Source organism: Schistocerca americana, chromosome 1, assembly GCF_021461395.2.
Source record: "Schistocerca americana isolate TAMUIC-IGC-003095 chromosome 1, iqSchAmer2.1, whole genome shotgun sequence".
Classification (NCBI taxonomy): domain Eukaryota; kingdom Metazoa; phylum Arthropoda; class Insecta; order Orthoptera; family Acrididae; genus Schistocerca; species Schistocerca americana.
Window position 1 is genome coordinate 739,641,745 of NC_060119.1, and position 26,803 is coordinate 739,668,547.

General features: G+C 43.1%; 1 protein-coding gene across 1 annotated transcript in view; it reads right to left on the reverse strand.

Annotated features, from left to right (window-relative positions):
• Positions 1-26,803, reverse strand: part of LOC124610845 (lipopolysaccharide-induced tumor necrosis factor-alpha factor homolog) — a 70,302-nt gene that overhangs the window by 3,560 nt on the left and 39,939 nt on the right. The window contains exons 2-3 of the mRNA XM_047140194.1: positions 24,125-24,270; positions 22,716-22,860 (exon numbers count right to left, since the gene is read on the reverse strand). Of these exons, the coding sequence (XP_046996150.1) occupies positions 22,716-22,860; positions 24,125-24,269 (290 nt within the window). The 5' untranslated portion in view covers position 24,270. The remainder of the gene's footprint in view (positions 1-22,715; positions 22,861-24,124; positions 24,271-26,803) is intronic.

Consider the following 26,803-nt stretch of genomic DNA (forward strand, 5'->3'; position numbering starts at 1 on the left):
TCCTTGCTTGCTCGCTTTTCTACACACATCTCCAGACTCAGGGATTACAAGAACACATGTATTTTTTCGCTTGGTTCGCCATAATATTATATCATTTTCGCGGTACTTCTCGATATCAAGCACTAGGCGGCATCCTACCGATCGCTAGCCCAACGTAATTTCCAAGATATAGACTGGAAATTAGATCTCTACAAACCCGAAACCTTAGCTAGGTGGGGCGCGCTGTAAACCACTGAATAACTAGAAACTTGTCACGCCTGCAAAGACATTTACTCGGCAACTCGAAACAAATAGGGGAAACTGATATTTCCACTCTCCGATACCGATGTCGGTGATGTAGTAGTTTCCAAATCATCCCCATAATTTACAAGGTCAGCTAAAGTGTTTCTCATGTCTAGAGAACCGGCAGAATGTTTAGCCTTAGGAGTGTGTGTATGTTATTTCTTACCAATACCCTCCAGGTACCGATCCTAGACTCTAGAAAAACACTTTACAATTGATAGCTTGGTTGATTTATGTAAAAATGCATCGAACTCCATCTGTCTGAGAGTCCATTGTGCATAAAAATCATTCATTTCATATTCTTCTTAACCGTCTGCTTTTACATCATAACACTTTGAAATCTGTTACTATACATTGATAAGGAGTGCTAAGCTCCTCGACATGGGTGCATTTCGATAAATCTCGTGCACTTGGGTGGGTTAGGACTCGGAAAGCTGGACTCATTCATGAGATGTGGAGTGTAGCGGTCTTCTTCTGATCGGTTGCATATTAATTCGGTAACGCTGTTGCAGGGCGGGTTGGTCAATGACAGGGTGAGGAGGGTCTTTCATTCTCTAATTTTACCCTAAGACAGCGATGATGCTCTGTGATTCTCATACGCAGAGAGATAGATCATAAATTAAGCACTATGCTCGAGGTGTTAGAAATATGTAGTGTGCTTTCTGGTATACTTTGATGGTTTGTGTGTTCGAGAATTAAAACTGAATGGACGTACTGAGCAGTCATCTATCTACATTCGCAGTGATACTCGCAACGTAGAGAAGGGGCGATTTAGGTATGATACTGAAACTGGGGAAACGTGCTGTCACATCATTGGCCATTGATGAAGTTACTGTAAAATTGCTAAGATTGTTTGCGCTATTAGTTGTGATGTTTCTTATTACAGTACATTGGCGGTGTATTTTCCATCCCATCCATGCATTGGTGCGCTGTTTGTTACCACATAATGATTGACTGACAATGCTTGTTTGGTTTGGGGAATGAGTTTTGTGGATGGGTGACAACCTCTGGGGGTTGCTAGCAGCGAAACAGTGATCGTGTACATGAGTGGAATATGAGGAATCAGTCGAAAGGGAACGTAGAGTCAAAATCTATTCTGTCACTGTGACAGATGAGTTTAAATGTAGAGGACGTCAATCACTTTCAGACATCAGTTTGGAAACTCTCCACAATGCAGCCAAACCCTTCTAGTTTCCGTATGTTGCTTTATTTAAATCATCCACCATGTGTCACGTGTTATGGTGGTTGCAGTAACAAAATGATTTACACTGTGCGATGTCTAGTTTTCTGTGAGAGGCCGTGGATCAGAGTGTCTTAATGTCAGTTTAGGACCTGCGACAGACCTCGAAGTCGTGGCAGAAAAACAAAATGTATGGCAGTGTACACAGTGTGTTAGAAAAAAATGTTTCAAACAATGACACAGGGTCACAGGGAGTGCCTCATGCGAGTTACAGTATAAAACTTCCTGGCAGATTAAAACTGTGTGCCGGACCGAGACTCGAACTCGGGACCTTTGCCTTTCGCGGGCAAGTGCTCTACCATCTGAGCTACGCAAGCACGACTCACGTCCCGTCCTCACAGCTTTACTCCTGCCAGTACCTCGTCTCCTACTTTCCAAACTTTCAGGAGTGCTAGTTCTGCAAGGTTTGCAGGAGAGCTTCTGTAAAGTTTGTAAAGTAGGAGACGAGGTACTGCCAGAAGTAAAGCTGTGAGGACAGGGTGTGAGTCGTGCTTGGGTAGCTCAGTTGGTAGGGCTCTTGCCCGCAAAAGGCAAAGGTCCCGAGTTCAAGTCTCAGTCCGGCACACAGTTTTAATCTACCAGGAAGTTTCATATCAGTGCACACTCCGCTGCAGAGTGAAAATCTCATTCTGAGTTACAGTATAGTCTGTGGGATATGGTCATCATCCTACATTACGGGTGATGAAACCTTAAACTGACCTCTGCAATGGATCAAAAGCTGTGTATTTAATAGGATCGTCCTACATAGGCAGCAGTAGCAGTTTGACAGGTCAATTCGATGACAGACTGGGTGTCCCGTTAGGAATTCTAGGAGAATGCTATTCTGGGAAGCATTACAACTCTCTCTCTCTCACTCTCTCTCTCTCTCTCTCTCTCTCTCTGCGCCGGATCCACAACACAGCTATGCGTCATCGCGTGAGCAATGGCGCCTAGGTGAGTTCTATATCGGGTGAAATTAGTGGAGCTTTTACTGTTCGTAATTTTTCTCTGTTGAATGGTGCCAAATAATGATGATAGCATGTTGGGCTGATAGATTTGAATGGATGCGGATCTGCTTCGGTCTGTAGTATCTGTATCTGGTTCGGAGACGTACCACATTGCGCCCATTCCCACCGAATGGTCAACGCATGGTCCTGTTGCACTAACTTAGGTCGTTCTGTTTCTACATGGGTTGCAGAAGGTGGTGGATATGTCTTTCTCCGACTTCTGCTCAGTTCCGACTTAAATTGGAACAAACACATGCACTAAGCTGTAGAAATGGGAGCAGTTACAAGATGCATAGGGGCTGACTAAAACCACGTTGGACTTTTACTGTAGCAGAAATATTCAAGAAAGGTGTCTCGTTTCGAGATATGAGAGTGCCAGAAATATGATTCACTTGTGGGTGTGACCCGACACAGGTATGCGGTTGAATGGAAAGACTTGATTCCAAATAGTGAACATCATTTCTGGGAGATAGTGCAACACTAGAGACCTGAAAAGCTTGTGTAAATTTTCTTATGACCTCAATCAGCACATTACCTACTACTACTGTTTGTGTTCCTTCTCAATCAGTCATCGCCTATAATTCAGTGGATATATCGCAGAACCTCTGATATGGTATCGAGCCAAAATACGTTACAAGTAGTATAGGAATGTCTAGCTGGGGTGGTATGAGGGAGTCCCAAATACCACTTACATGCCACGTCCCTTTGCCGAATCACTTTCAAAATTCACATATTTTATAATGAGGTTGTATCGTGGGCTAAGTGTAACTGGAGTGCTGGTTTGATAATATACACTCCAGCGATCACCGACTCGGTATTTGTACAGATAGAAAAACCATCTCATTCAGAGGTAATGTCGTACCTCGATTTATAAAGCCAGTATAACTTTTAACATACATACTTGTATGCACCTGTAGAACCATGACCGCTTGTGACAGTAACATACAGTAGTTGTAGGGAATCGAGTTTTTTTTAACAGCTGGCCGATTACGTCTCTCTTTCTAGGACACAGTGGTAGCACTAGCAAGAAAAACTTATGAGACATGTCCACCCATGGTTGATTTTCTCTCAGTATTATTTCATATCGCCAGCAATCGGTTATTGACGAAGTATTATACTTAGGAGTACTGAGTGCATGATATGTTCGTATTTGAGCATCAGGCTTATACAGTAAGTGTTTGTGTTCCGACATGTGTAATGGAAGTGGCTATGTCCACTGGTAAGGAAGGTATGGATTTCACGTGGATTACTGTGATAGCATGGGAAGAGTGTGTCAAGTCATAAGAATGGTACTGATATTTCTATTTCCAGAGCTACAGCCATCAACAGAGTGTATTTCCGATAATTCGCTCATTGTCGAATGTCGTTCAACGGAGACCGCCTTCGTAAAATTTAGTTGTAAGTACAGGGATAAAATATATATGTAACCGATTACTTAGGATAAACATTCTACCTGTACGTGCTTGGACTGCAGCGCGCGCCGGTGACCTGTGCGGGGGTGATTCACGTTTCCCATTAACGGTAGGAGCTCTCAGACTGCAGATGTCTGATGGAGTGTAGGAATTAAATGCGTTGTCCTCCAGACGACCAAATAGCGAACTAATGGTTCAAATGGCTCTGAGCACTATGGGACTTAACTGCTGTGGTCATCAGTCCCCTAGAACTTAGAACTACTTAAACCTAACTAACCTAAGGACAACACACACATCCATGTCCGAGGCGGGATTCGAACCTCCAACCGTAGCGGTGGCGCGGTTCCAGACTGTAGCGCCTAGAACCGCTCGGCCACATCGGCCGGCTGGCGAACTAATACTTCGTACGTGTTCGATAGCTTTCGTGACTGTGTGGAACTTTCAGAAGATTGAATATGGAAATGTATTGGCGCTGGATCGTTATTCCCGCCCATGTAGTTTGTTTGGTTGACTGCTTCTGCACATTTCGCGCCTTTATTTAGTTGAGAGAAGATCGATTGTGCTGTGTGCATCTAGCGTGTGGAGGACGCGTTTGGCGGTTCTCTAGACATGAGAAACATTTTAGTTTACCTTGTAAATTATGTGGATGATTTGGAATCTACTACATCACCGAATCGGTATTCGAGAGTGAAAATATCAGTTTCCTCTCTTTGTTTCGAGTTGCCGAGTAAATGTCTTTGCAGGCGTAACAGGTTTCTAGTTATTCTGTGGGTTACAGCGCGCCCCACCTAGCTAAGGTTTCGGGTTTGTAGAGATCTAATTTCCAGTCTATATCTTGAGAATTATGTTGCGCTAGCGATCGGTAGGATGCTGCCTAGTGCTTCATATCGAGAAGTACCGAGAAAATGATATCTACATCTACATCTACATTTATACTCCGCAAGCCACCGAACGGTGTGTGGCGGAGGGCACTTTACGTGCCACTGTCATTACTTCCCTTTTCTGTTCCAGATATTTTACAGAAGTAACTGCTACCAGTGTTTGTTCCGCTATCATATAATTACACAATAAAGGATCCTTCTTCCTAGGTATTCGCAATACATTACATTTATCTATGTTAAGGGTCAGTTGCCACTCCCTGCACCAAGTGCCTATCCGCTGCAGATCTTCCTGCATTGCGCTACAATTTTCTAACGCTGCAACTTCTCTGTACATTACAGCATCATCCGCGAAAAGCCGCATGGAACTTCCGACACTATCTACTAGGTCACTGATATATATTGTGAAAAGCAATGGTCCCCTAACACTCCCCTGTGGCACGCCAGAGGTTACTTTAACGTCTGTAGACGTCTCTCCATTGATAACAACATGCTGTGTTCTGTTTGCTAAAAACTCTTCAATCCAGCCAAACAGCTGGTCTGATATTCCGTAGGCTCTTACTTTGTTTATCAGGCGACAGTGCGGAACTGTATCGAACGCCTTCCGGAAGTCAAGGAAAATAGCGTCTACCTGGGAGCCTGTATCTAATATTTTCTGGGCCTCATGAACAAATAAAGCGAGTTGGGTCTCACACGATCGCTGTTTCCGGAATCCATGTTGATTCCTACAGAGTAGATTCTGGGTTTCCAAAAACGACATGATACGCGAGCAAAAAACATGTTCTAAAATTCTACAACAAATCGACGTCAGAGATATAGGTCTATAGTTTTGCGCATCTGCTCGACGACCCTTCTCGAAGACTGGGACTACCTGTGCTCTTTTCCAATCATTTGGAGCCTTCCGTTCCTCTAGAGACTTGCGGTACACGGCTGTTAGAAGGGGGGCAAGTTCTTTCGCGTACTCTGTGTAGAATCGGATTGGTATCCCGTCAGGTCCAGTGGACTTTCCTCTGTTGAGTGATTCCAGTTGCTTTTCTATTCCTTGTACACTTATTTCAATGTCAGCCATTTTTTCGTTTGTGCGAGGATTTAGAGAAGGAACTGCAGTGCGGTCTATATTATGGCGAACCATCCGAAAAAATGCGTGTGTTCTTGTTATTGATTTTCAGTCGGATGTTGGAACTATTTATTTAGGGGTAGATTTCATACAGCTTATTTATTACACTGATAAAAAACACTGGCCCTGACGTGCATGGGGTCACAATAAATAGCCTACAGACCTGCAAACTACAGAAATAATGCAGTACACTGATGTACAGACATGTAAACGACTCGTAAATTGTCAACATAATGCATTTGAAACGCTCTGCAAACACACGCACCAATTGTAAACTGTCAAATAATGCATTGCACAGCCTACAGACATCTTCACAAAATAATGCAGTACTCTGCTGTACAGACACGTTCAATGCGCGTAAAACTGGCAAAATAATGGATGCATAATGCAGTGTAAACATGCTCACAACACTAAAACGGCCGAAATAATGCAGTGCACAAATGCTCATTGCATGTAAAAACGCTTTCGAACTATCGATAAGAAATTTGACCACAATGTATCAGCGATCTGTTCCCTATAGGGGTTCAAGGCAGAATTATGACCGAATGTGTCAGGTGTGCATGCCGGTCCAGCCTGTCCCACATATGAGACACCTCCGGGCGTGCATTTGTTTACCAGCCACCGCCACTGGTGCACTGACACATCGCCTTTGTACCTTTGAGTCCAGCACCAGCCTATTTGCCGAGCGAGAAGTTTGCCTAACGTCCCATCCTCACAGGTGCAGTTAAAAGATTGTCACTGTTATACTGACGTCTCACGTCTATGTAAATCTCCCTCTGGACATCCTATAGAAATCTGTTGCAATGCATTCAGGAAATGCTTACGATAATATCCCTGAATAACAGAACGCATTCTTCTTAGTAATCCTAATGGGACAGCCCATCTGTCACGTTACTCTACCTGGAACTCGTAAAGTCCCGCTTTCAACATGTCTCAGAAACGGTAAACGTCCGCTCCTGTTCTCACCGCTAAAAGCCTTCATCACATCTGTGCATGCTTGCGAAAACGCTGTTAATCAAAAAAGCATTATTGTTATTTGGAAAGAGAGCACTGTCTAAGCACAGATGGAAAAAAATCAGAACAATTACGCAAACAGAATTCGAAGCACTGACCTACAGAAGAGAAATTCATACTGAATTTACCCACCAAACTGCTGTTGCTACCGGTATGGGAGCACTGTCTGCAGTTTTCTTTCTTGAGACAAGACTTTCAGCAGCAAAACTATTTTGTGCCCATCACCAAATTCCACTGACAGTTAAAGCCTGAAAAAGTGGTCTACAAATCATTAAATATAGAAAGACACTTCCTCAACTACACTGCTCTGCTATTATTCTTTTTTTTTTTCAGCAAAGCATCAGAGACAGCAGTCAACTCCTGTGTATCACTATTACCTCAAAATACATACAATAGAATGCTGCCAAAACGAAAAAAATGACTCTTTCTCTCGTTCCCGGTGCTTCCATGCCAACGTTTTCTCGTTTTCCTTTATCTGTCGCATACGCGTTTCCATGTACAAGAGTTGTTCTGCGCCAACAGAAAGACATGCAAGTACTTCCTCAATTTCCTGCATTTTAATGTGTTTTCTCTCAATTTAAGCATATTTTCCGTCATTTTTCGTAATCTGTCGATTTTATGTCACTTCTAAACACGCGATCATGGCATCAATTCTCGTTCCGATGGAAACACATAGCATCAGGCTTATGATGTATGTCTGTGTGTTCCGACCTGTCTAGAGAAAATGGATATACCCTGTCGTAAGGGAAGGTATGGATCTGACGTGGAATACTGCGATAGCCGCAAAGGGAATGAAAGATTTTGTTTTTTTACTTGGAAAATTATGTCAAGTCATATGATTGGTACAGATATTTCCGTTTCCAGAACCACAGTCGTCAGGAGGGGCTATTTCCAATACTTCACGCGTTGTGGAAAGTCATCCGATTGAGACTGCAATCGCAATATTTGATTGTAAGTACAGCGATCAAATGTATATTTCGCCAGTTTCCTAGGACGATTCTCTCTGGGGGTGCTAGGCACGCGGTGGCAGTGGCTGCGGCGATAACGAATCACGTTTCTGGCTTGCGGCAGGTGCAGGCCAAATGGAAAGGAGGAGTGGTGTAGAGGAATGTAGCTGGCCTAACCATGTCGCCCTCTATACGGCTGAATAGCGAATTAATAGTTAGTGTTGGACAGCCTCCGCGATTGCGTGTGCACTCCATGGAAATTTGAGAAGATTCAATGTGGACGTCTGTTTGCGCTGGAGCATTATTCCCTCCCACGTAAATTATCCAGTTGACTGCTACTGCACATTTGCCGTCTTTATTTGGTTGAAGAGCGTCAACTGTGGTGTGTTTTGTGTGCATCTACACTACTGGCCACTAAAATTGCTACACCACGAAGATGACGTGCTACAGGCGCGAAATTTAACCAACAGGAAGAAGATGCTGTGATATGCAAATGATTAGCTTTTCAGAACATTCACACAAGGTTGGAGCCGGTGGCGACACCTACAACGTGCTGACATGAGGAAAGTTTCCAACCGATTTCTCATACACAAACAGCAGTTGACCAACGTTGCCTGGTGAACCGTTGTTGTGATGCCTCGTGTAATGAGGATAAATGCGTACCATCACGTTTCCGACTCTGATAAAGGTCGGATTGTAGCCTATCGCGATTGCGGTTTATCGTATCGCGACATTGCTGCTCCCGTTGGTAGAGATCCAATGACTGTTAGCAGAATATGGAATCGGTGGGTTCAAGAGGGGAATACGGAACGCCGTGCTGGATCCCAACGGCCTCGTGTCACTAGCAGTCGAGATGACAGTCATCTTATCCGCACGGCTGTAACGGATCGTGCAGCCACGTCTCGATCTCCGAGTCAACAGATGGGGACGTTTGCAAGACAACAACCATCTGCACGAACAGTTCAACGACGTTTGCAGCGGCTCGGACTATCAGCTCGGAGACGTGGCTGTGGTTACCCTTGACGCTGTATGACAGATAGGAGCGCCTGCGATGGTGTACTCAACGACGAACCTGGGTGCACGAACGGCAAAACGTCATTTTTTCGGATGAATCCAGGTTCTGTTTACAGCATCGTGATGGTCGCATCCGTATTTGGCGACATCGCGATGGACGAACATTGGAAGCGTGTATTCGTCATCGCCATACTGGCGTATCCCCCGGCGTGATGGTATGGGGTGCCATTGGTTAAACGTCTCGGTCACCTCTTGTTCGCATTGACGGCTCTTTGAACAGTGGACGTTATATTTCACATGTGTTACGATCCGTGGCTCTACCCTTCATTCGATCCCTGCCAGCCGGTCGGAGTGGCCGAGCGGTTCTAGGCGCTACAGTCTGGAACCGCGCGACCGCTACGGTCGCAGTTTCGAATCCTGCCTCGAGCATGGATGTGTATGATGTCCCTAGGTTAGTTAGGTTTAAGTAGTTCTAAGTTCTAGGGGACTAATGACCTCAGAAGTTGAGTCCCATAGTGCTCAGAGCCATTTGCCATTTGTAATTTCGGAATTATATTGTGCAAGCGATATTGCTAAGTATCGCGTAAATGGTATGATATTGTGGTAAACTACATGAAAATACATATGTTCTTGTAATCCCGAGTCTGGATGTGGGAGTAAAAAGCAAGCAAAGAAGCAGATGGGGGTCAGAAACAGTAACGCCTTTGTGCGGAGGAGAACTGACCCAGCCTTTGTACAACAATTCGGAGAGTAACCTTGGTCTGCTGAGGGTACTCTGGTCATGCAGTGCGCAAGTGTGTGTTCGGAGGCAGATGACTTGGAACCGTTGGCTGCACTGGATGACCATCCAACCTCGCGGGAAATATCTACTGCTGCGAGGAGTATATATGGTGCATGTGCTTATGCTGTCTGTCTTCATGGTATATATACGAGTGGCAGGAAGTAGATAGCTATACTCGGGATGCAGAAATGGTGATTTGGTATGGAGCTAGATAAGAATTGTGTCTGTACTAGGCGCTTGAGTCCGAATCCGTGCGACTGCTACGGTCGCAGGTTCAAATCCTGCCTCGAGCATCCCATAGTGCTCAGAGCCATTTGAACCATTTTTTGTGTGTACTGCATCGATGTGATATGTGGTGATATCGCCGGGTTGGAGATCGATTTGACGCTGAAATATTCAAGCTTTTCTCGGCAGTAGCAGAGTAGTGTAACTGACAAAGTGTCTTTCCATATTTAATGATCTGTAAACCACTTTTGCAGCCTTTAACTGCCAGTGCAATATGGTGGGCAGCACAAAATAGTTTTGCTGCTGAAAGTCTTGTCTCAAGAAAAAAAATTGCAGACAGTGCTCCCATACTGGCAGCAGCAGCAGTTTGGTGGGTAAATTCAGTAAGAGTCAATCAGAATATTCCATTAGTTCACAAGACATTCTTTGTGCTGGGACATAGGATGTTTCAGAGATTTCTTCAACAAGATGGGTACATAATGAAGGGTTTTAGCGGTAAAAACAGGATCGAACGTTTACCGTTTCTGAGTTATATGTTGAAAGCAGGACTTTACAATTTCGAGGAAGAGTAACTCATGACAGATGGGCTGTCCCATTAGGATTGCTAGGAAGAATACATCCTGTGTTAGTCTGGGATATTTTCATAAACATTTTCTGGAAGCATTGCAACAGATTTCTATGGTGCGTCTAGAGGGAGACTTACATAGACTTGAGACGTCAGTACAACAGTGAAAACCTTTTTGCCATGCCTGCGAGGGTGGATCACTAGGCAAACATTCCGCTTGGCAATTAGACTGCTGCTGGACCCACAGGTAAAAAGGCGATGTGCCAGCACATCAGTGACAGTGGTTAGGTAAACACATGCATGCCCAGAGGCGTTTCGCATGTGGGACATGTCGATCCGGCATGAGTGCCCGACACATCTGGTCATCATTCCGCGAAGGATTCGAGTTCAGGAAGTGAGGCGTTTTCACAACGAATAATGACTAGGGTAAACCAACCACTACCAGAATTTCCAGTAGCGACATCCAGAGTAAAATTAACCCTGCAGCCTCGGAAGAATATAGGTCCATTTAAGATTACTGCTTGAGCTATTCCGTTGCCTCCAAGTTTATTTTCGAGGCTTACAATATGTTTGTAGACTGGCATGCGGTGGCGGCGTTGACAATACACACGTCGACGAGGCATAGTGCTTCCTTCAATGCTGTTGCAGACAGAGCTCCCAGCGGAATGGTTCCGCTGGCGTGCACTGCCCGCTTATATAGAGAGTGGGTGACCTTGATTACGTAACGCGCTGATAAGGGACTTAGACTCTGCAGGCAGCAGCAGGCGGAAGTTATCCCGTGACTCACCAACTCGCTAGGCGCTCAGCGGGAAGAGCAGCACTATGTATTCGAATTTTTTCAAACTGTTGCATTCTTGAGCCCCCGGTTCGGGATGTACGTCTAGCGGTTACAGACGTTAAGGATCACACTTTATTAATAATTATAGTACAATGCAATGTCTCCAGTTACTGTTACATTCTCAGCAAGTACACCAAGTACTACAGCGCGCGTTCGGTATAACACCAGCCCGCTGCTGCCTGCGGAGTTTAAGTCCATTATCAGCGCGTTACATAAACAAGGGCCCCTGTAGGGAATAGATCTTTATTACATTTTTATATGCAATGAGAGTTTGTGCAATGCATTATTTTGCCAGTTTCACGCGTAGTGAACGTGTCTGTACATCAGCGTCCCCAAATTGTAGAAATAAACAATGCGTGCCAAATCCAGCAGTCCCGCATAGACAGTCCTTTTCCCACCAATTCCTAGGAAGAGATGGTCGTTGGATTACTTAGGTTAGTAGAGGTAGCCCAACTGACCTTTTTTCCCGCCGTTATTTCACGTCAAAAGTTTCCCACCATTTTCTTGAGGAGGTGAGGGGAGGGGAGGAGGGAGTTAGGTTAGTGGAGGTAGCCCAGCTGACCTATTTTCCCGCCATTATTTGAACTTATCACCATTACGACGTTGCTACATCTATCACTGCCATCTTGGATCCACCATCGTGAATAAATTTGGCAACAATGTCACGTACTTCGTCATACTACTTTCGGCTGCTTCATTATGCTCTGAGGAACATTCATATGAGCATCCATGGATCCAGTGGAGCTCATGCAAGGCACCATGATGGCCAAAGACTATCGTACACTGTTTGCAGACTACGAACACTTCTTCATTTGGATCACAGTTGCCAAAGGCAGTGACATTTTTCAGCAAGATAATGCGTTATGCCACGAGATCAGGAATGTGGTGGAGTGGTTCGAGGAACGCATTGCAGAGTTTCAATAGATGTGCTGACCCCCCAAATCACCCGAATTGAACTGGATCAAATACGAACACATACCAAAAGCGATTGAACGTGGTATGAGATCTTATCGTCCCCCTCACAGGGATTTACTGGAATTAGGTGAGTTTTGCGTGTAGATATGGTGCCAGTTCGCTCCAGCGACCTACCAAGGCCTCATTGCTTCCATGAAGTGACGCTGCTGTTATCCATGCGAAAGGTGGAAATAATGGTTATTATGCAGGTTGTCATATTGTTCTGGCTGACCTGTGTATGTGCAAATGTGCATCAAAGTCTTTTCCAAATTTTATATTAAACAAAATAAGGTACATACAGGTAATTACAAACATATATACCGTTTAGCCAGTCTTTGGAAGAATAATACTTTGCTGAAAAACCTGAGTTTGTCTGGCTCTGGACGATAATGCCCAGTAAAGAGCCATGTCTAGGAGGGTGACAGGTGAAGGAAATCAACGCCTTCTATCGCGGAAGGAGGTGAGAATCCCAAAGGCAGAGGAGGTAGAGGCTTTGTCTTCAGATTGAAACTGAAGTTAATCCATACATGGCACCTAGTGTCGAGGCTGTGAAAGGAACAAACGTGTCCTGTCTGTGCTTCAGAAAAGTGCTTGGTAAGGTGGTAAGTTCACCTTTGCAGGACTGTTCTCTATATATCCTATAGAGCTCACAACCTCAGTTGTAATCCCACTACTGCAACTGTAGTAGCTCAATTAATGCTTTGATTTGGGAAGTAGCCATGGAGCACATAATAAACAGTAATTTACCCCAAGGGTACTTAACCCTGGATAGACTCTGGCTGGCACAAATAGGCTATCTGATTCTAGGGAGCCAGCCTCACCATGGAAGGGAGAGACAGAATTCCCGAGTAGCACAGCATCCAGAATGAATCAGACATTAGAGATAGGCCTAAAAAGGGATCTTTAAATTAAAAATCATTTACATATCATGACGAAGGCTAGAAAACTAAAACAAGTCCTTGACATAACACTTAAAATTTAAAGGTCTACATCACATATAAGATGGCCCTCATCCAGTTCCACAAGACAAGAAATAATATGAAATTCAACAGAAGTTGTGAACAATGGCAAGTGCTTTCAAATTACATTAATGTCGTGATTTTTAAGCAGGACAAAAATCCAAGTTAACAGCACAACGATCTTGATTAAATAATGAAATTTGACAGCAATATGCAAAAAACTTGAGCTAAACAAAAACCTGTTACATTTGCACTTGTAGGTAGAAATTTACGTGAATAATCGTGTGACAGATGATAGATAAAGGAGAACAGATAGCTCAGAAAGTATCAACAGAACAACTGAATATACAAAATACAAAATTAAATACAGTCATGAGGAAACAACTGCAGGAGAAAACACACACACACACACACACACACACACACACACACACACACACACACACACACACACACCAATCACAAATACACTATTAATGAGACTGAATTAAAAAATGCAGACATTAGGATACCATAATAGAAAAAGAACATATTGTCGCACAAGGTGATGAAACCAGGATTAATGCAAACTGATAGCAAAACAAGTAAATGGTATCATCAAAAAACAAGGAAAACTCATAGAAACAAAAAGAAAGAAAACAAAGAAGCACATTTAAGTCAATAAATGAAAACAATCAGGATACGGGAGAATTTCCTACAAAAGTAATACTGCAGTGTTCATGGATAAACAGGAATACATGAATAACAAAAAGAGCTATTACAAAAAAGTACTGGGGAATGAAAATCTGACTGAAATCTTGAAACAAGAATGAAAAACATATCGAAAGATGTCAAAAACATATAACAACCAGAAAAAACTTTGTACAAAAGGTCCATGAGCACTAGTGCTGAGAACCAGCCAGAAAATACGTAGGGACGATATTCGTGGGAGATCTGTTATAATTTCAAGAGTATTCCCATGTTTCGCATTACAGAATTTGACAAATAAACTAACTACAAAACTAAATAACATATACCATCCTGGAAACACAATGGACAATATAGTTCCTTGACCTCAAAATTACAAAATATAACAGCAGACACAGCTTCAAAAAGAATGCAAACTGGGCAGAATACCTCTGAGCAAAACGAACAATCAAGAACAACTAATAATATTCATCAACATAGCACAAAACAATGGATACAACAGAAACATAGTAGACAAACTACGTAATGCCATTAAAAGGAAAGTACAGACAGAAGATAGCAGAACTGAAAACAGTACAGATATGCCAACACATAACAATAACAGAATGCACTTTCACACCAGAAAACAGGTCCCTCAACACAAAAGGCACATACCACAACCATCTCACTGTGAAGATTAGTAGCATCTTCAAAAAAACATTAAATTAATCAATCTTTAGAGATAAATACAACAATACAAAAGAAAGTAAACACTGTGAAAATAGAGAAAGATAAATTCAACAGTTCAGAACTATATGAATTAATATGTAACAGCTACAACTCTAAATATATTGGGCTGCACAAAGAACATACAAGGGCACTGAAGCCAAATGTAGCCACTCCACGTATTCAGAGCATCTAATAAAGGAAAATAACCAACACACTGGGATAATAGAGTCACGGCAATCTTATGGTATAAGAGAGATTCAAATGGTTCAAATGGCTCTGAGCACTATGGGACTTAACAGCTGAGGTCATCAGTCCCCTAGAACTTAGAACTACTTAAACCTAACTAACCTAAGGACATCACACACATCCATGCCCGAGGCAGGATTCGAACCTGCGACCGTAGCAGTCACGCGGCTCCGGACTGAGCGCCTAGAACCGGTATAAGAGAGAGAGAGAGAGAGAGAGAGAGAGAGAGAGAGAGAGAGAGAGAGAGAGAGAGAGCACATGAAGGACAATAAATTGAGGCATGAATGTGACACAAACAAATGTAACTATAAAAAACATAGCCATAGAGTTGCAAACAGCAATAGATCAAATTGGGCTACTCAGACTCACTACAGATCTCATATCAAAAATGTATATGTAAATTATTTTCTTTGTATTATAGACCACTGAAGATGCAAAGCATGAATAGCTGAAAAATGATTGGTACACACAAACAGAATTTTTCATATCGAAATGGCAAAGCATGAAAGTCCTGGACGGCATAAAGGAGTATAAAATTGGTGTCCTGACATTACCAGAAACAAGATTCAAGGATGGGAACACACTGGAGTCAGAAAAATGTACAATATTAAAGGTAACACCATATTATAGGGTTAAGCTACAGGCTTTTATATCTGGCACAGCACTTTTGGTAGACATATACAGCTTGGCTAATGTTACTGAGTGGGAGGGTGAGAAGGAGATGACGACGAAGACAGGACACAATACCGATACAGAGATAACTGCAAATGCACCCACAAACAATTAAAGCAGAACAGACAAAGCGGAAATGAACTAATTCTGGAACACGCTGGATTGTGTAGTGACAGAAGGAGACAAAAGAGCAGTAACTGTTCTCTTTGGTGATTTCGGTACACACTTGGCTACAGACAAGAGGTTCAGAGGCCCTGAAGTAGAATACATGACGCAGTGGAAGTCAGGGTAGTAGGTCTGTGCAAGAGGCTCATGATGTGTGTGATTCTTGAACAGAGTATTCACTATTAGCAGCTGAAATTTATTGCAGAACTCTATTAGTATTTCTCCTCTCTCAATCTTACTAGCAAGCCCAATGTTCTCCCGTAAACCTTTCTTCTACTCTTTCCCTTACAACCGCATTCCAGTCCCCTGTGACGATTAGATTTTCATCTCCCTTTACCTACTGAATTACCCATTCAATATAGTCATATACATTCTCTACCTCCTCATCCTCCGCTCGAACTTTTGTTGTTGGCCTTGGTTCGCTATCGATTCTGATAAGAACAACCGTATCACTGAACTGTTCACAGTAACCCACTCTCTGTCCTATCTTCCTATTCATAACGAATCCTACTTTCGTTATACCATTTTCAGCTATTGTTGATTTTACCTCATACTCATCTGGACAGGAATCCTTGTCTTCTTTCCATTTAACGTCACTGTCGCCTACTATACCTAGCATTCCCTGTTTCAGATGTTAGAGCTTCCCTATCCCGTTCTAACTTCTGACGTTACATAGCCGACACGTAGAACGTTATCCTTTCGTTGGTTACTCAGTCTTTTTCTTGTGGTCGCCTCCCCCATGGCAATTCCCTCCTGGAGAAGCGAAAGGGGGCTACTCCAGAATCTTTTGCCAATGTAAAGATTATCATGACATCTTTCTCAGTTACAGACCACAAGTCCTGCGGATACACATTATGTGTCTTTAATTCAGTAGTTTCCATTGCTTTCTTCATCCTCACGCAGTTGATCATTGCTGATACTGTAGGTGCAGTTTCCTACCCCAAGGATAGCCGAGTGTCCTGAACCTCTATCCGCCGTCTCTGACAAGACCGTTGGCGGGATGAGGGTGAATTCTTAAGCTCACACTTTTCTGCCGTTACTGATGATTTTTATTCAAAATTTAAGCACAGAGAGTTCGAACCCTCGACCAAGCTCATTTTGATTTTTAACGAAAGATTGTATCCATAGACCATGGGTACCTCATAATGTATCTTGTAACGAACAGACCTGGAATGAGGTAATTTGTTATAAAGACATAGAGATAACCTCTCCCTATGCTCCAGAGTGTTTCCGGTTATAAAATAGGAAAATGGGCGAAAAATACTTAAAACTGGGGAAACTACGAAAAATATGAGAAAATACACAAAAATGAGAGTACTTACATACACGTCTGGGTCTGGACGTGGTCTCTGGTGGTGTCATGTAATACTTGTATTTACAAATACGGCTGTATTGTGTCTTATTAAAGTCGTGTTATAGTTTATTACGGCCGTGAGACACTATCGAGGACATTTACTGTGTAATGTATCGTGCTCATCACATTCTTTTATCTCACATACATAAAATCAGAAGTCGTACTCCATCGTAACATGCCCTATGTGCAGCAGCCTGACATAAAAGAACGTGACGAGCAAGATATGTAATATAGAAAATGAACTTGATAATGGCACACGGCCGAAATTACCTAGGAGCACGAGTTTGATTAACCCCTATCACACAAATGACCCAGTTACAAAAGATAAAGATGTGGAGGGTATAAATGAACCTCACTGGTCCAGAGGGGAGGAGAGGTGGTTGCCGACATTTTTATGTTAGGTGATCTTGGATATAAGTAGCACAATTGCCTGAGTGATTCCCCTAGGTAACTTTGATCAGTTTCCGGTGGTTGCCTGGGGGAAAGCGGGTGTGGGAAGCAAGGAGCCCAAATGTGTAGCCCGGTACTGGATTTCTGACGTGACACTGGACGCGATAAGGTCTTTATCAGGGCCCCTACATACACTGGTTCACTACCGTGGGAGACTAGAGGAATGGTGAGACTCTTCTGAAATTCGCTAAAGATGTGGATACTGCGATAATGAATAGCTCAGTACGCAGTAGAGTTGAAGAAAAGTGAGCAACTCTAAAAAGAGCAATCACTGATGCTGGGCAGTCTGATGTCGGTACAAGAAAGGCAACTGCGAAGAAACCGTAGGTAACGGAAGAAATACTCCAAATGATCGTCGAAAGGAGGAAGTACGAAAATGATCAGGGCAAGACTGGAATACAGCAATATCAATTCCCTAGGAATGAAATAAATAAGTTCATGGCAGCAAAGGCGACATAGTTGCAGGGAAAATGTTACGAAATCGAAAAAGGAATGATCGTTGGGAGGAATGACTCAGCACATAAAAAAGCAAAACAATCTTCGGTAAAACTAAAAGCTAGAGTGCTAACATTAAGAATGAAATGGGAGTTCCATTGTTATGCGCAAAGGAGAGAGCAGATAGGTGCAAAGAGTACATTAAAGGCCTCTATGACGGGGAGGATTTGTCTGATAACTCTGATAGGAAAAGAAATTGGAGTCGATAAGGAAGACATACGGCAGCCAGTATTAGAATTTAAATGTCTATGGAAGACATGGGAAAGCAAAATGGATAGATGATGTCTCATTGTAATTTCTAAAAGCATGGGGGGGAATGATAGCCTGCAGAATATAAGAGAGAGACTTTGGGAAAATATCAGGCACACAATTTCGAACATTCCGAGGGCAGATAGACATGAAAACTATCACATAATCAGCTTAACAACTCATTCATTTAAAATGTTGAGGAGAAAAATGTACAGATTAATGGAAAAGAAAATCGAGGGCCTGTTAGATGATGATTATAATGGCTTTAGCAAAGGCAAAGGCGCCAGAGAGGCAGTGAAGTGAAAATGAAGAAGAATTACAAGAAATATTGAATGGAATGAACAGTCTAATGAGTACAGAATGTGGATTGAGAGTAAATCAAAGAAAGACGAAAGTAATGAGAAGTTGAGGAAAGAGAACAGTGATAAGCGTAACACCAACATTAGTGGTCGTGAAGTCGACGAAACTGAGGAATTCTGCTACCTTGTAAGCAAAAGAGGCCATTACAGACGAAGCGAGGATGACATAAAAAGCAGACTAGAACAGGCAAAAAGGGCATTTATGGCCAAAAGAACTTCACTGGTATCAAAAATATGTCATAATTTTAGGAAGAAATTTCTGTGAATCTATGTTTGGAGCAGAGAATTTTATGGTAGTGAATCGTGGACAGTGGGAACACGAGAGAATCGACGCGTTTGAGATGTGGTGCTCCAGAAGATATTGAAAATCAGGTGAACTTACAAGATAAGGAATGGAGAGGTTCTCCGCAAAATCAACGAAGAAAGGAACTGAGCCGTAAAAATTGCTGTTTTGAAGAGAGCGCCGCAGCACGTTGTGTGAAGCAGTCGCCCTCCATTTCTGGCGGTGGCGCCGCTGTGGCAATCGAAGCTTTGGTGTCTACCTCTGGTGGGAAAGGTTTCCTGTTCACATGCATTTAAGGGGCGCTATGAGCTCGCCAGTTGGTCAGTCTGGGCGAGTCTGGGGTCAGTCTCTCGTCCCCAGCTTGCTAGTCTGTCTATCGTCCGAATTTGTGGCGCAGTGAGAGAACTCAACGAGTGGTCGCCAGGTCGGGGGCTTAGTTCCTGCATCTGAGTCTGTGCGTTAGGCCGCCAGTCTGCTCGAGTTGCTCAAGCAACGGTCATTGGCGGTTGGATCGATCGATGGGTCGGTCGCGCACTGAGACACAAGATGACTTGTCCGCCTTGAGCGTCGGCGCATGTGAGGTCGCCACGTGAGTCCACTGGGCCGCGCCGTATAGCGAGGGGTAGTGACTTCGCGGGCGACATGAGAGCAACAGGAGTCAACCCACGACATTGGTCTGGCCGGGGCGAGCTGCGACGCCATGAGACGGGAGATCGGTGCGCCTTCCTGCGTCCGTTGAAGCGGCTGGCAGCGGACGGTTCGGGAGAGCGTTTTGGGAGTTTGTTAGAAATCGCAGTTTGTTAGAAGTTAAGTGATTGGTGATATGTTGTTTCATTTACTTGTTACATTCTACTTATTTTCTTGGTGAGGTCACCAACCGCTTTGCTCTGGGGTCGTCCCACCATTCTTCTCCGTTTGCCCACCCGTGGGAGGGTGGTTATTTATGAATTGAGTGGTCCGTTTTTTCCCTTGAGGAGTAGGGGCGGGTTAGAGCAACCTGCGGTTCCGGTTGTTCGGTAATCTCCCTATCAATCTGCCGTACGTTAATAGCTGTTTCTGCCATGTATGTCGGATTCAGTGTGTTAACGGATTTATTGCTTGAAGTGCAACGGCCTAATTCCTGAAATATACTTTATCTTGCCTATCATCTTGAGAGGCGGTATACGTGTACTGTAGAGCATGTTTGGCTAACCTTGTATAATTTTATGTAAGATTGCATTTCATGGGCTTTTATTTAAATGGTCATTTTAGTATATAAAGTTGCCACCCTTCCACCGTAAGACTTTTCTTACAAGTTAAAATCAAGTTGCACCTTCGGTGGCAAGTTAATCTTTTAATTTTAGTGTTTTGTACCATTTCCATCCCTTCTACGGGGTGCATAGTTTGTTTGCTTGTGTGAATTGTTAAAACTTTTACTTTACGGTAATCTGGTGTGTTGCAGATTTGCACCTGTGTAGTCTTTGAGAGGTTGTTGTGAGCGGTCGTGACTACAGCCGTAACAAAAGGGAGCGGCAAGGTTCTCAGCCCGAAAGCTCATACCACTCAAAAATTTGTTTCTTTCTGCCTCTGAATAAATTGTAACTTGATATTTAGAGAGGGCTTTCTGCTTATAATTTTTAATCGGCTTCTTAAAAAAAAGCTTTTAGGGATAATATTATTATTTGCTAAAAGCAATATCATTTTGATTTCATCAGTTACTCCCTGGCAACTACTTCCACGCTCACCTAGTGTGATTAAGTGTGTTAATGTTCTTGATGAATCGCTAGTAAACGAAGTAAATTCTTAAGAAAAGGTTTTGAAAGTAAATTGACGGTTGAGGAACACATGGAAAACATGGATAAGAAAAAAGGACAGGTGGATAGGACATGTATTACGGCGCCAGGGAATAATTTCCATGGTACTAGAGAGAACTGTAGAGTGTAAAAATTGTAGAGGAGACAAGAGGCTGGGATACATCCAGAAAATAAGTGAAGACTCACGGTGCAGGTACTCCTCTGAGAAGAAAAGGAATTCACTGTTGGTCGCCACTCGGAAGACTGCTGACAAAAAAAAAAGAAACTTTATTCAGCACGCTCAAATGAAAGAGATGCTGGATATGCTCAAGTAGTCAACATTGTAGTAGTTATGCACTGCAGTTCATACTTATTTTCTGCAGTTTTTGTGTGGTGTCCAGCGACTCTAAGGCAGCATCTAGCTTTTTAATTAGTATTGCGATGTCTTCGTTTTGCCTGTGTCCTGGGAAAGCAGAAACAAAGAAGGGGGAGGCCAGTGCTGCAATGTATCGGTTATTTCAGGGTGATGTCAAGGAAACCGCCAAGCTTAAGATAATTAATATAGTAAAGTGTAGGATAGGAAAGGCAAAGGTCCCGAGTTCGAGTCTCGGTCGGGCACACAGTTTTAATCTGCCAGGAAGTTTCATATCAGCGCACACGCCGCTGCAGAGTGAAAATCTCATTCTGGAAAGTGTAGGATAGTTTCTATGACTGTTGCTCGTGATGACTTCATGAGAAACTGGGGAGCAGTTTCAAAAATTTTTACACCAATACGGTCACCAGAATATATTAAACTTTTAATTAATGCCGTACTAAGAGAGAAGTAGAGGGTCCCAAACAGTAAAAGCCATCACGGCAAAAGATAAAGTACTAACGAGAAGCTATTGGTAATTGAGTACAGTTGATCTTATTGACAGAAACAGATGCAACCTCAGTATTACATTACTCACAAGGGAACCTCCCCATCGCACCCCCCTCAGATTTAGTTATAAGTTGGCACAGTGGATAGGCCTTGATAAACTGAACACAGATCAATTGAGAAAACAGGAAGAAGTTGTGTGGAACTGTGAAAAATTAAGCAAAATATACAAACTGAGTAGTCCATGGGCGACATAGGCAACATCATGGACATTGTGAGCTCAGGAGCGCCGTGGTCCCGTGGTAGCGTGAGCAGCTACAGAAGACTTGGTTCAAGTCTTCCCTCGAGTGAAAATTTTACATTCTTTATTTTTGCATAGTTATTATCTGTCCGTTCGTTCATTGATGTCTCTGTTCACTGTAATAAGTTTAGTGTCTGTGTTTTGCGACCGCATCGCAAAACCGTGCGATTAGTAGACGAAAGGACGTGCCTCTCCAATGGGAACCGAAAACATTTGATCGCAAGGTCATAGGGCAACCGATTCCTCCACAGGAAAACACATCTGATATATTCTATACGACACTGGTGACGGCATGTGCGTCACATGACAGGAATATGTTGTCGACCCACCTAACTTGTACACTTGGTGAATGGGTAAAAAGATTCTTCTACCTTGCCCGATTTAGGTTTTCTTGTGGATGTGATAATCACTCCCAAAAAAGTGATGAAAACATAAGAGTTTGTCACATAAACTGAAAATAAAAAATTAAACTTTTCACTCGATCGAAGATTTGAACCAAGGGCCTTTCGTTCCGCAAGCTACTCATGTTACCATGAGACCACGGCGCTCCTGCGGCCCCAGTGTCCTTGATGTTGCATATCCTCCCATGAGCTACTCAGTTTGTATATTTTGCTTATTTTTTCACAGTTCCACACAAGTTCTTCCTGTTTTCTCAATTGATCTGTGTTCAGTTTTTCAAGGCCTATCCACTGTGCCAACTTATAACTAAATCTGAGGGGGGTGCGATGGGGAGGTTCCCTTGTCAGTAGGCAGAAGATACGGAATACTCTAGATAGAAATGTCGAGAATGGATGTTGAAATAGGAGCGTTTAGATCCAGCATTGCACTTAGACCACACAGTAACTGAATCACGCCTACATCTACAACTAATTTACATGTTAATGAGATTTAAATCATACTCACGAAATGAGATCGCATAGGATAGGAAGTACGTTTGTCTCGGATGTTGTTTTGACCTCCACGTCTGTCTGGATGGTTTGGTAACACGCTGGACATACGACGGTGCACGACTCAGGCCCCAGCGTCAGTGGCACCTTCATCCCGCCGCCTGCACAGGGAATACAGAAGTCACTCTGTGGTCTCCCAAAACTGACATAAAAGGTAGTCCAAGGGCATAGTAAACATAATTTCATCCTACACTCATGCTCATAAATTAAGGATAATGCTGATATATGGTCAAACAAAGATCTGGTGGGCGGTTTGCGGGTTAAAACACCTCGGGGTATGACTATGCGGTGCATCTGACCTGTGGTCGTCGCACGGTGGCGCTGGCAGCGGTCCACATACACAGAGGTGTGTTGATGCATGTCAGAGAACGTTGCAACGAGTAAGTGTGCAGACGCTTTCAGACGTGCTAATGGTGACTATGTTGAAAATGGCTCAAAGAACACATGTTGATGGCGTTTTGACGGGTAGAATACTACGGCGACTGGAGGCTGGTCAAACATAGCAGGTCATAGCAAGGGCCCTCCGTGTGCCACAAAGTGTGATCTCAAGATTATGGCAACTGTTGCAGCAGACAGGAAACGTGTCCAGGCGCTACAATATAGGACGTCCACAGTGTACACCACCACAAGAAGACCGATATCTCACCATCAGTGAGCGCAGACGGCCATGGAGCAGTGCAGGTAGCCTTGCTCGGGACCTTAACGCAGCCATTGGAAGCGTTGTCTCCGGACACACAGTCTGCAGACGACTGAACAGACATGGTTTATTTGCCCGCGAAAGGCAAGGGCCCGAAATCGAGTCTCGGTCCGGCACACAGTTTTAAACTGCCAGGAAGTTTAATATCAGCGCACACTCCGCTGCAGAGTGAAAGTTTCATTCTGAAGATTAGTATCAATTGTATAAAGTATCTCATGCTATGACAGCCTATAAAAATAAGATGAAAAGACGCTAGATAGATGCGTAAGAAAGTGAAGAAATGCCAGTTTGAGTTTGTAGGCAAATGGTAAATATTATGTCTGGGAATAAAAATCTACAGCACACGAAGTTCGTCATCTCAGTTACTGCTCATTGAAAGTCTTTACATTGAGGGAACCAAGGCTTTGAATTATAAGGGCACAGGTCATCACATATACGAATCTCGCAACACGTACATTATTCACCAGAGCCGATGGCTACGAGTGGTAGTCAAAGAATTACAGTTCTTGTGATAATCCAAAGAAATTCAGAACGAAAGATATGCATGACACAGAATTTTTAACATAATGTGACAATAGCATTGGGAATGAGTAATGTGCATCTTTTTACGTTAGAATACCAAACAGATTTGGCCTAATAGCGACAAATACAGAGTTGCTCAGTCGTACCGGGTATTAGAGGATCTTCTGCAGTGGCGTTTCCAGTTGGTGCCTCACTGTATGGCTTTCTAACTGGATCCCCTGCCGCATCATAACCAGTTGTTGTTGTGTCCGTTGATGCTGGCTGTGGCATACTGTCCTCTGATTTTCCCATTCTGAAACAAAAGTTTGCTTACGAACCCACTGTGATATTTAACAGTTGCTCACTTCACAGTTACAACACCACTGAAAATAGCGACACTTGAAAACGAATTGTAGAAACAAACTTAGTATGGTATTACCAAAGAAATAGTGCTGGAGCCAGCATGAGTTAGGAATATGTGGTTTGGGCTGGTGTTAAATGCAGGTATGTGCTACAGCGACGCAATCTTATGTTACTGCCACCACATTACTAAAGGCAGCTACAGTGAGTTTGGGAGATTCTGTGACTGAACGGTTGTTTCTGCACGAAGTGCTAAATATACACATGAGGGCCGACACCTTTTCATACACAGTTCAAGATCATGTGCCACATCAAAAAACCTAACTAACCTAAGGACATCACACACATCCATGCCCAAGGCAGGACTCGAACCTGCGACCGTAGCAGTCGTGGGGTTCCGGACTGAAGTGCCTAGAACTGCTCGACTACCGCGGCCGGCTTACCACTACATGGCACAAAACATCTATAGCAGTAGGCGCCTGTCGCATGGTTTATTACGACCATACGTAGAGACAGTCTGTCTACGTTATTCAATTCGTGTTCTTAATCACATCAGACTCCTCAACGCGTCAGAATATATATGTATACGTCATTCTCAGTCTGGCCTGATTTGAATCTGATGTTTCCGGTCTAAAATTGTTCAGTCATCATCAACTGTGCCAAATAACAAAAAAGAACATCCCTCATATATTGTACCGTAATTTAGCTACTTGAATAGAGGCGAGTGAATAATGATATATACGTCTCAGGGCACATGGTAACGGCAGAAGTTGGAGCTGCACAACTTCAAAAACGGTTCAAACGGCTCTGAGCACTATGGGACTTAACTGCTGAGGTCATCAGTCCCCTAGAACTTAGAACTACTACTTAAACCTAACTAACCTAAGGACATCACACACATCCATGCCCGAGGCAGGATTCGAACCTGCAACCGTAGCGGTGGTGCGGTTCCAGACTGCAGCGCCTAGAACCGCTCGGCCACCCCGGCCGGCTGCAGAACTTCGATGAAATTTTATTGTGATGTGTTTATGATGACAATAACATAAGAGATTGTGGGTAGTCACAAACCCGGATCCTCAAGTCATAGTACGCAGCAAATGCGAAGCGCGGTGCTTGCAAGTCTCTTCCGTATTATTGTATTCTTCACTGCACGTCGTCACGTTGGATGATGTGGAGGTCAGCCTCGTTCTCCTACACCTTGTAATGGTACTTGAATTACGCAACCATTACGGCACCTCACCTGAACCTTTCGATAACAGCTATATTCTACGGTGTTTCTGCAAAGTAGTTAACGTATTTATGAGACAACATTCAGATTTGATTTCATTTTTGATACACTGATATGTTTATATTGCAATGATCTTATGTGTATTATTTCTTTTGTCACTATGACCTTTGACGTAGTTGTAACTCTGATGTTTGGGCGCGTAAGCTATTATTAGTTAGTTGTTGAGTTGTTAGAGAGTCGGACCTGGAGAAAGTCAAGTCTTGGACGTCATGTTGGAAAGACGCTTAAAGTAGTCAGCTTATAAAATGTGGACTTTAACAGTGACTGTGAGGAAGATGTTTTCAAGTATGTTTTGTATTGTGAAGTGATGTTAGTGTGTCACGTGATATTGCAATTAAAAGGAAGTGTAACTTAATTTCGGAGTGCTGCTTTCTTCTTTTTACATCACCATTGTCCAGCAAAAGTTTAATCTTGAAGAGTCTTTTGTGAAACGCCTCTACATAACTTTTGAATATAGCAGAATTAAAACCTAGGCCTCTTTGCATCCGAGCTTGGAATCATAATCACCTAGATTTTCAAATATTGAGCCATGATAATACGAGACCAGCGTGGGAAACACAAAAAGGTGAGTGCCTAGTTTTTTCATTATTACATGAAATGACATTATTAACTGTGCTCTAATAACACGTGCCACATAATAACGTAGTTGTTGCCCGAAAATGTAGTATTTAGCAGCGTGAGCAACACCACAATCGTTATTAAAATTTTGACCTTTGTTGTGGCAAGGTTGTTAGAACCTGCGCACCATATCAGTTATCCGCCACTAGATTATTACACAACGTAAGAGTAGGGTTGTTTTCTACTCCACCAGTATTAACGCTTTGCCTGTCACGTTCAATACTGAATAAATATTTGTCAGAAAAATAGCACTATTTGATTAACTACATTACATCGTAAGAATAGCTTGCACAGCCTCAGTTTCAAATAAATGACATCACTGTAGCATTGCTTATTGTACTCGCACACTGGTATATAAGTAGTCATATGCACTGTACGTTGGATGCTTCTGGGATCTCAGCTCTTACGTGTAAGCATTTACCCAGTGGCACTCATGTAGATCTCAAATGGTTTAAATGGCTCTGAGCACTATGGGACTCAACATCTGAGGTCATCAGTCCCCTAGAACTTAGAACTACTTAAACATAACTAACCTAAGGACGTCACACACATCCATGACCGAGGCAGATTCGAACCTGCG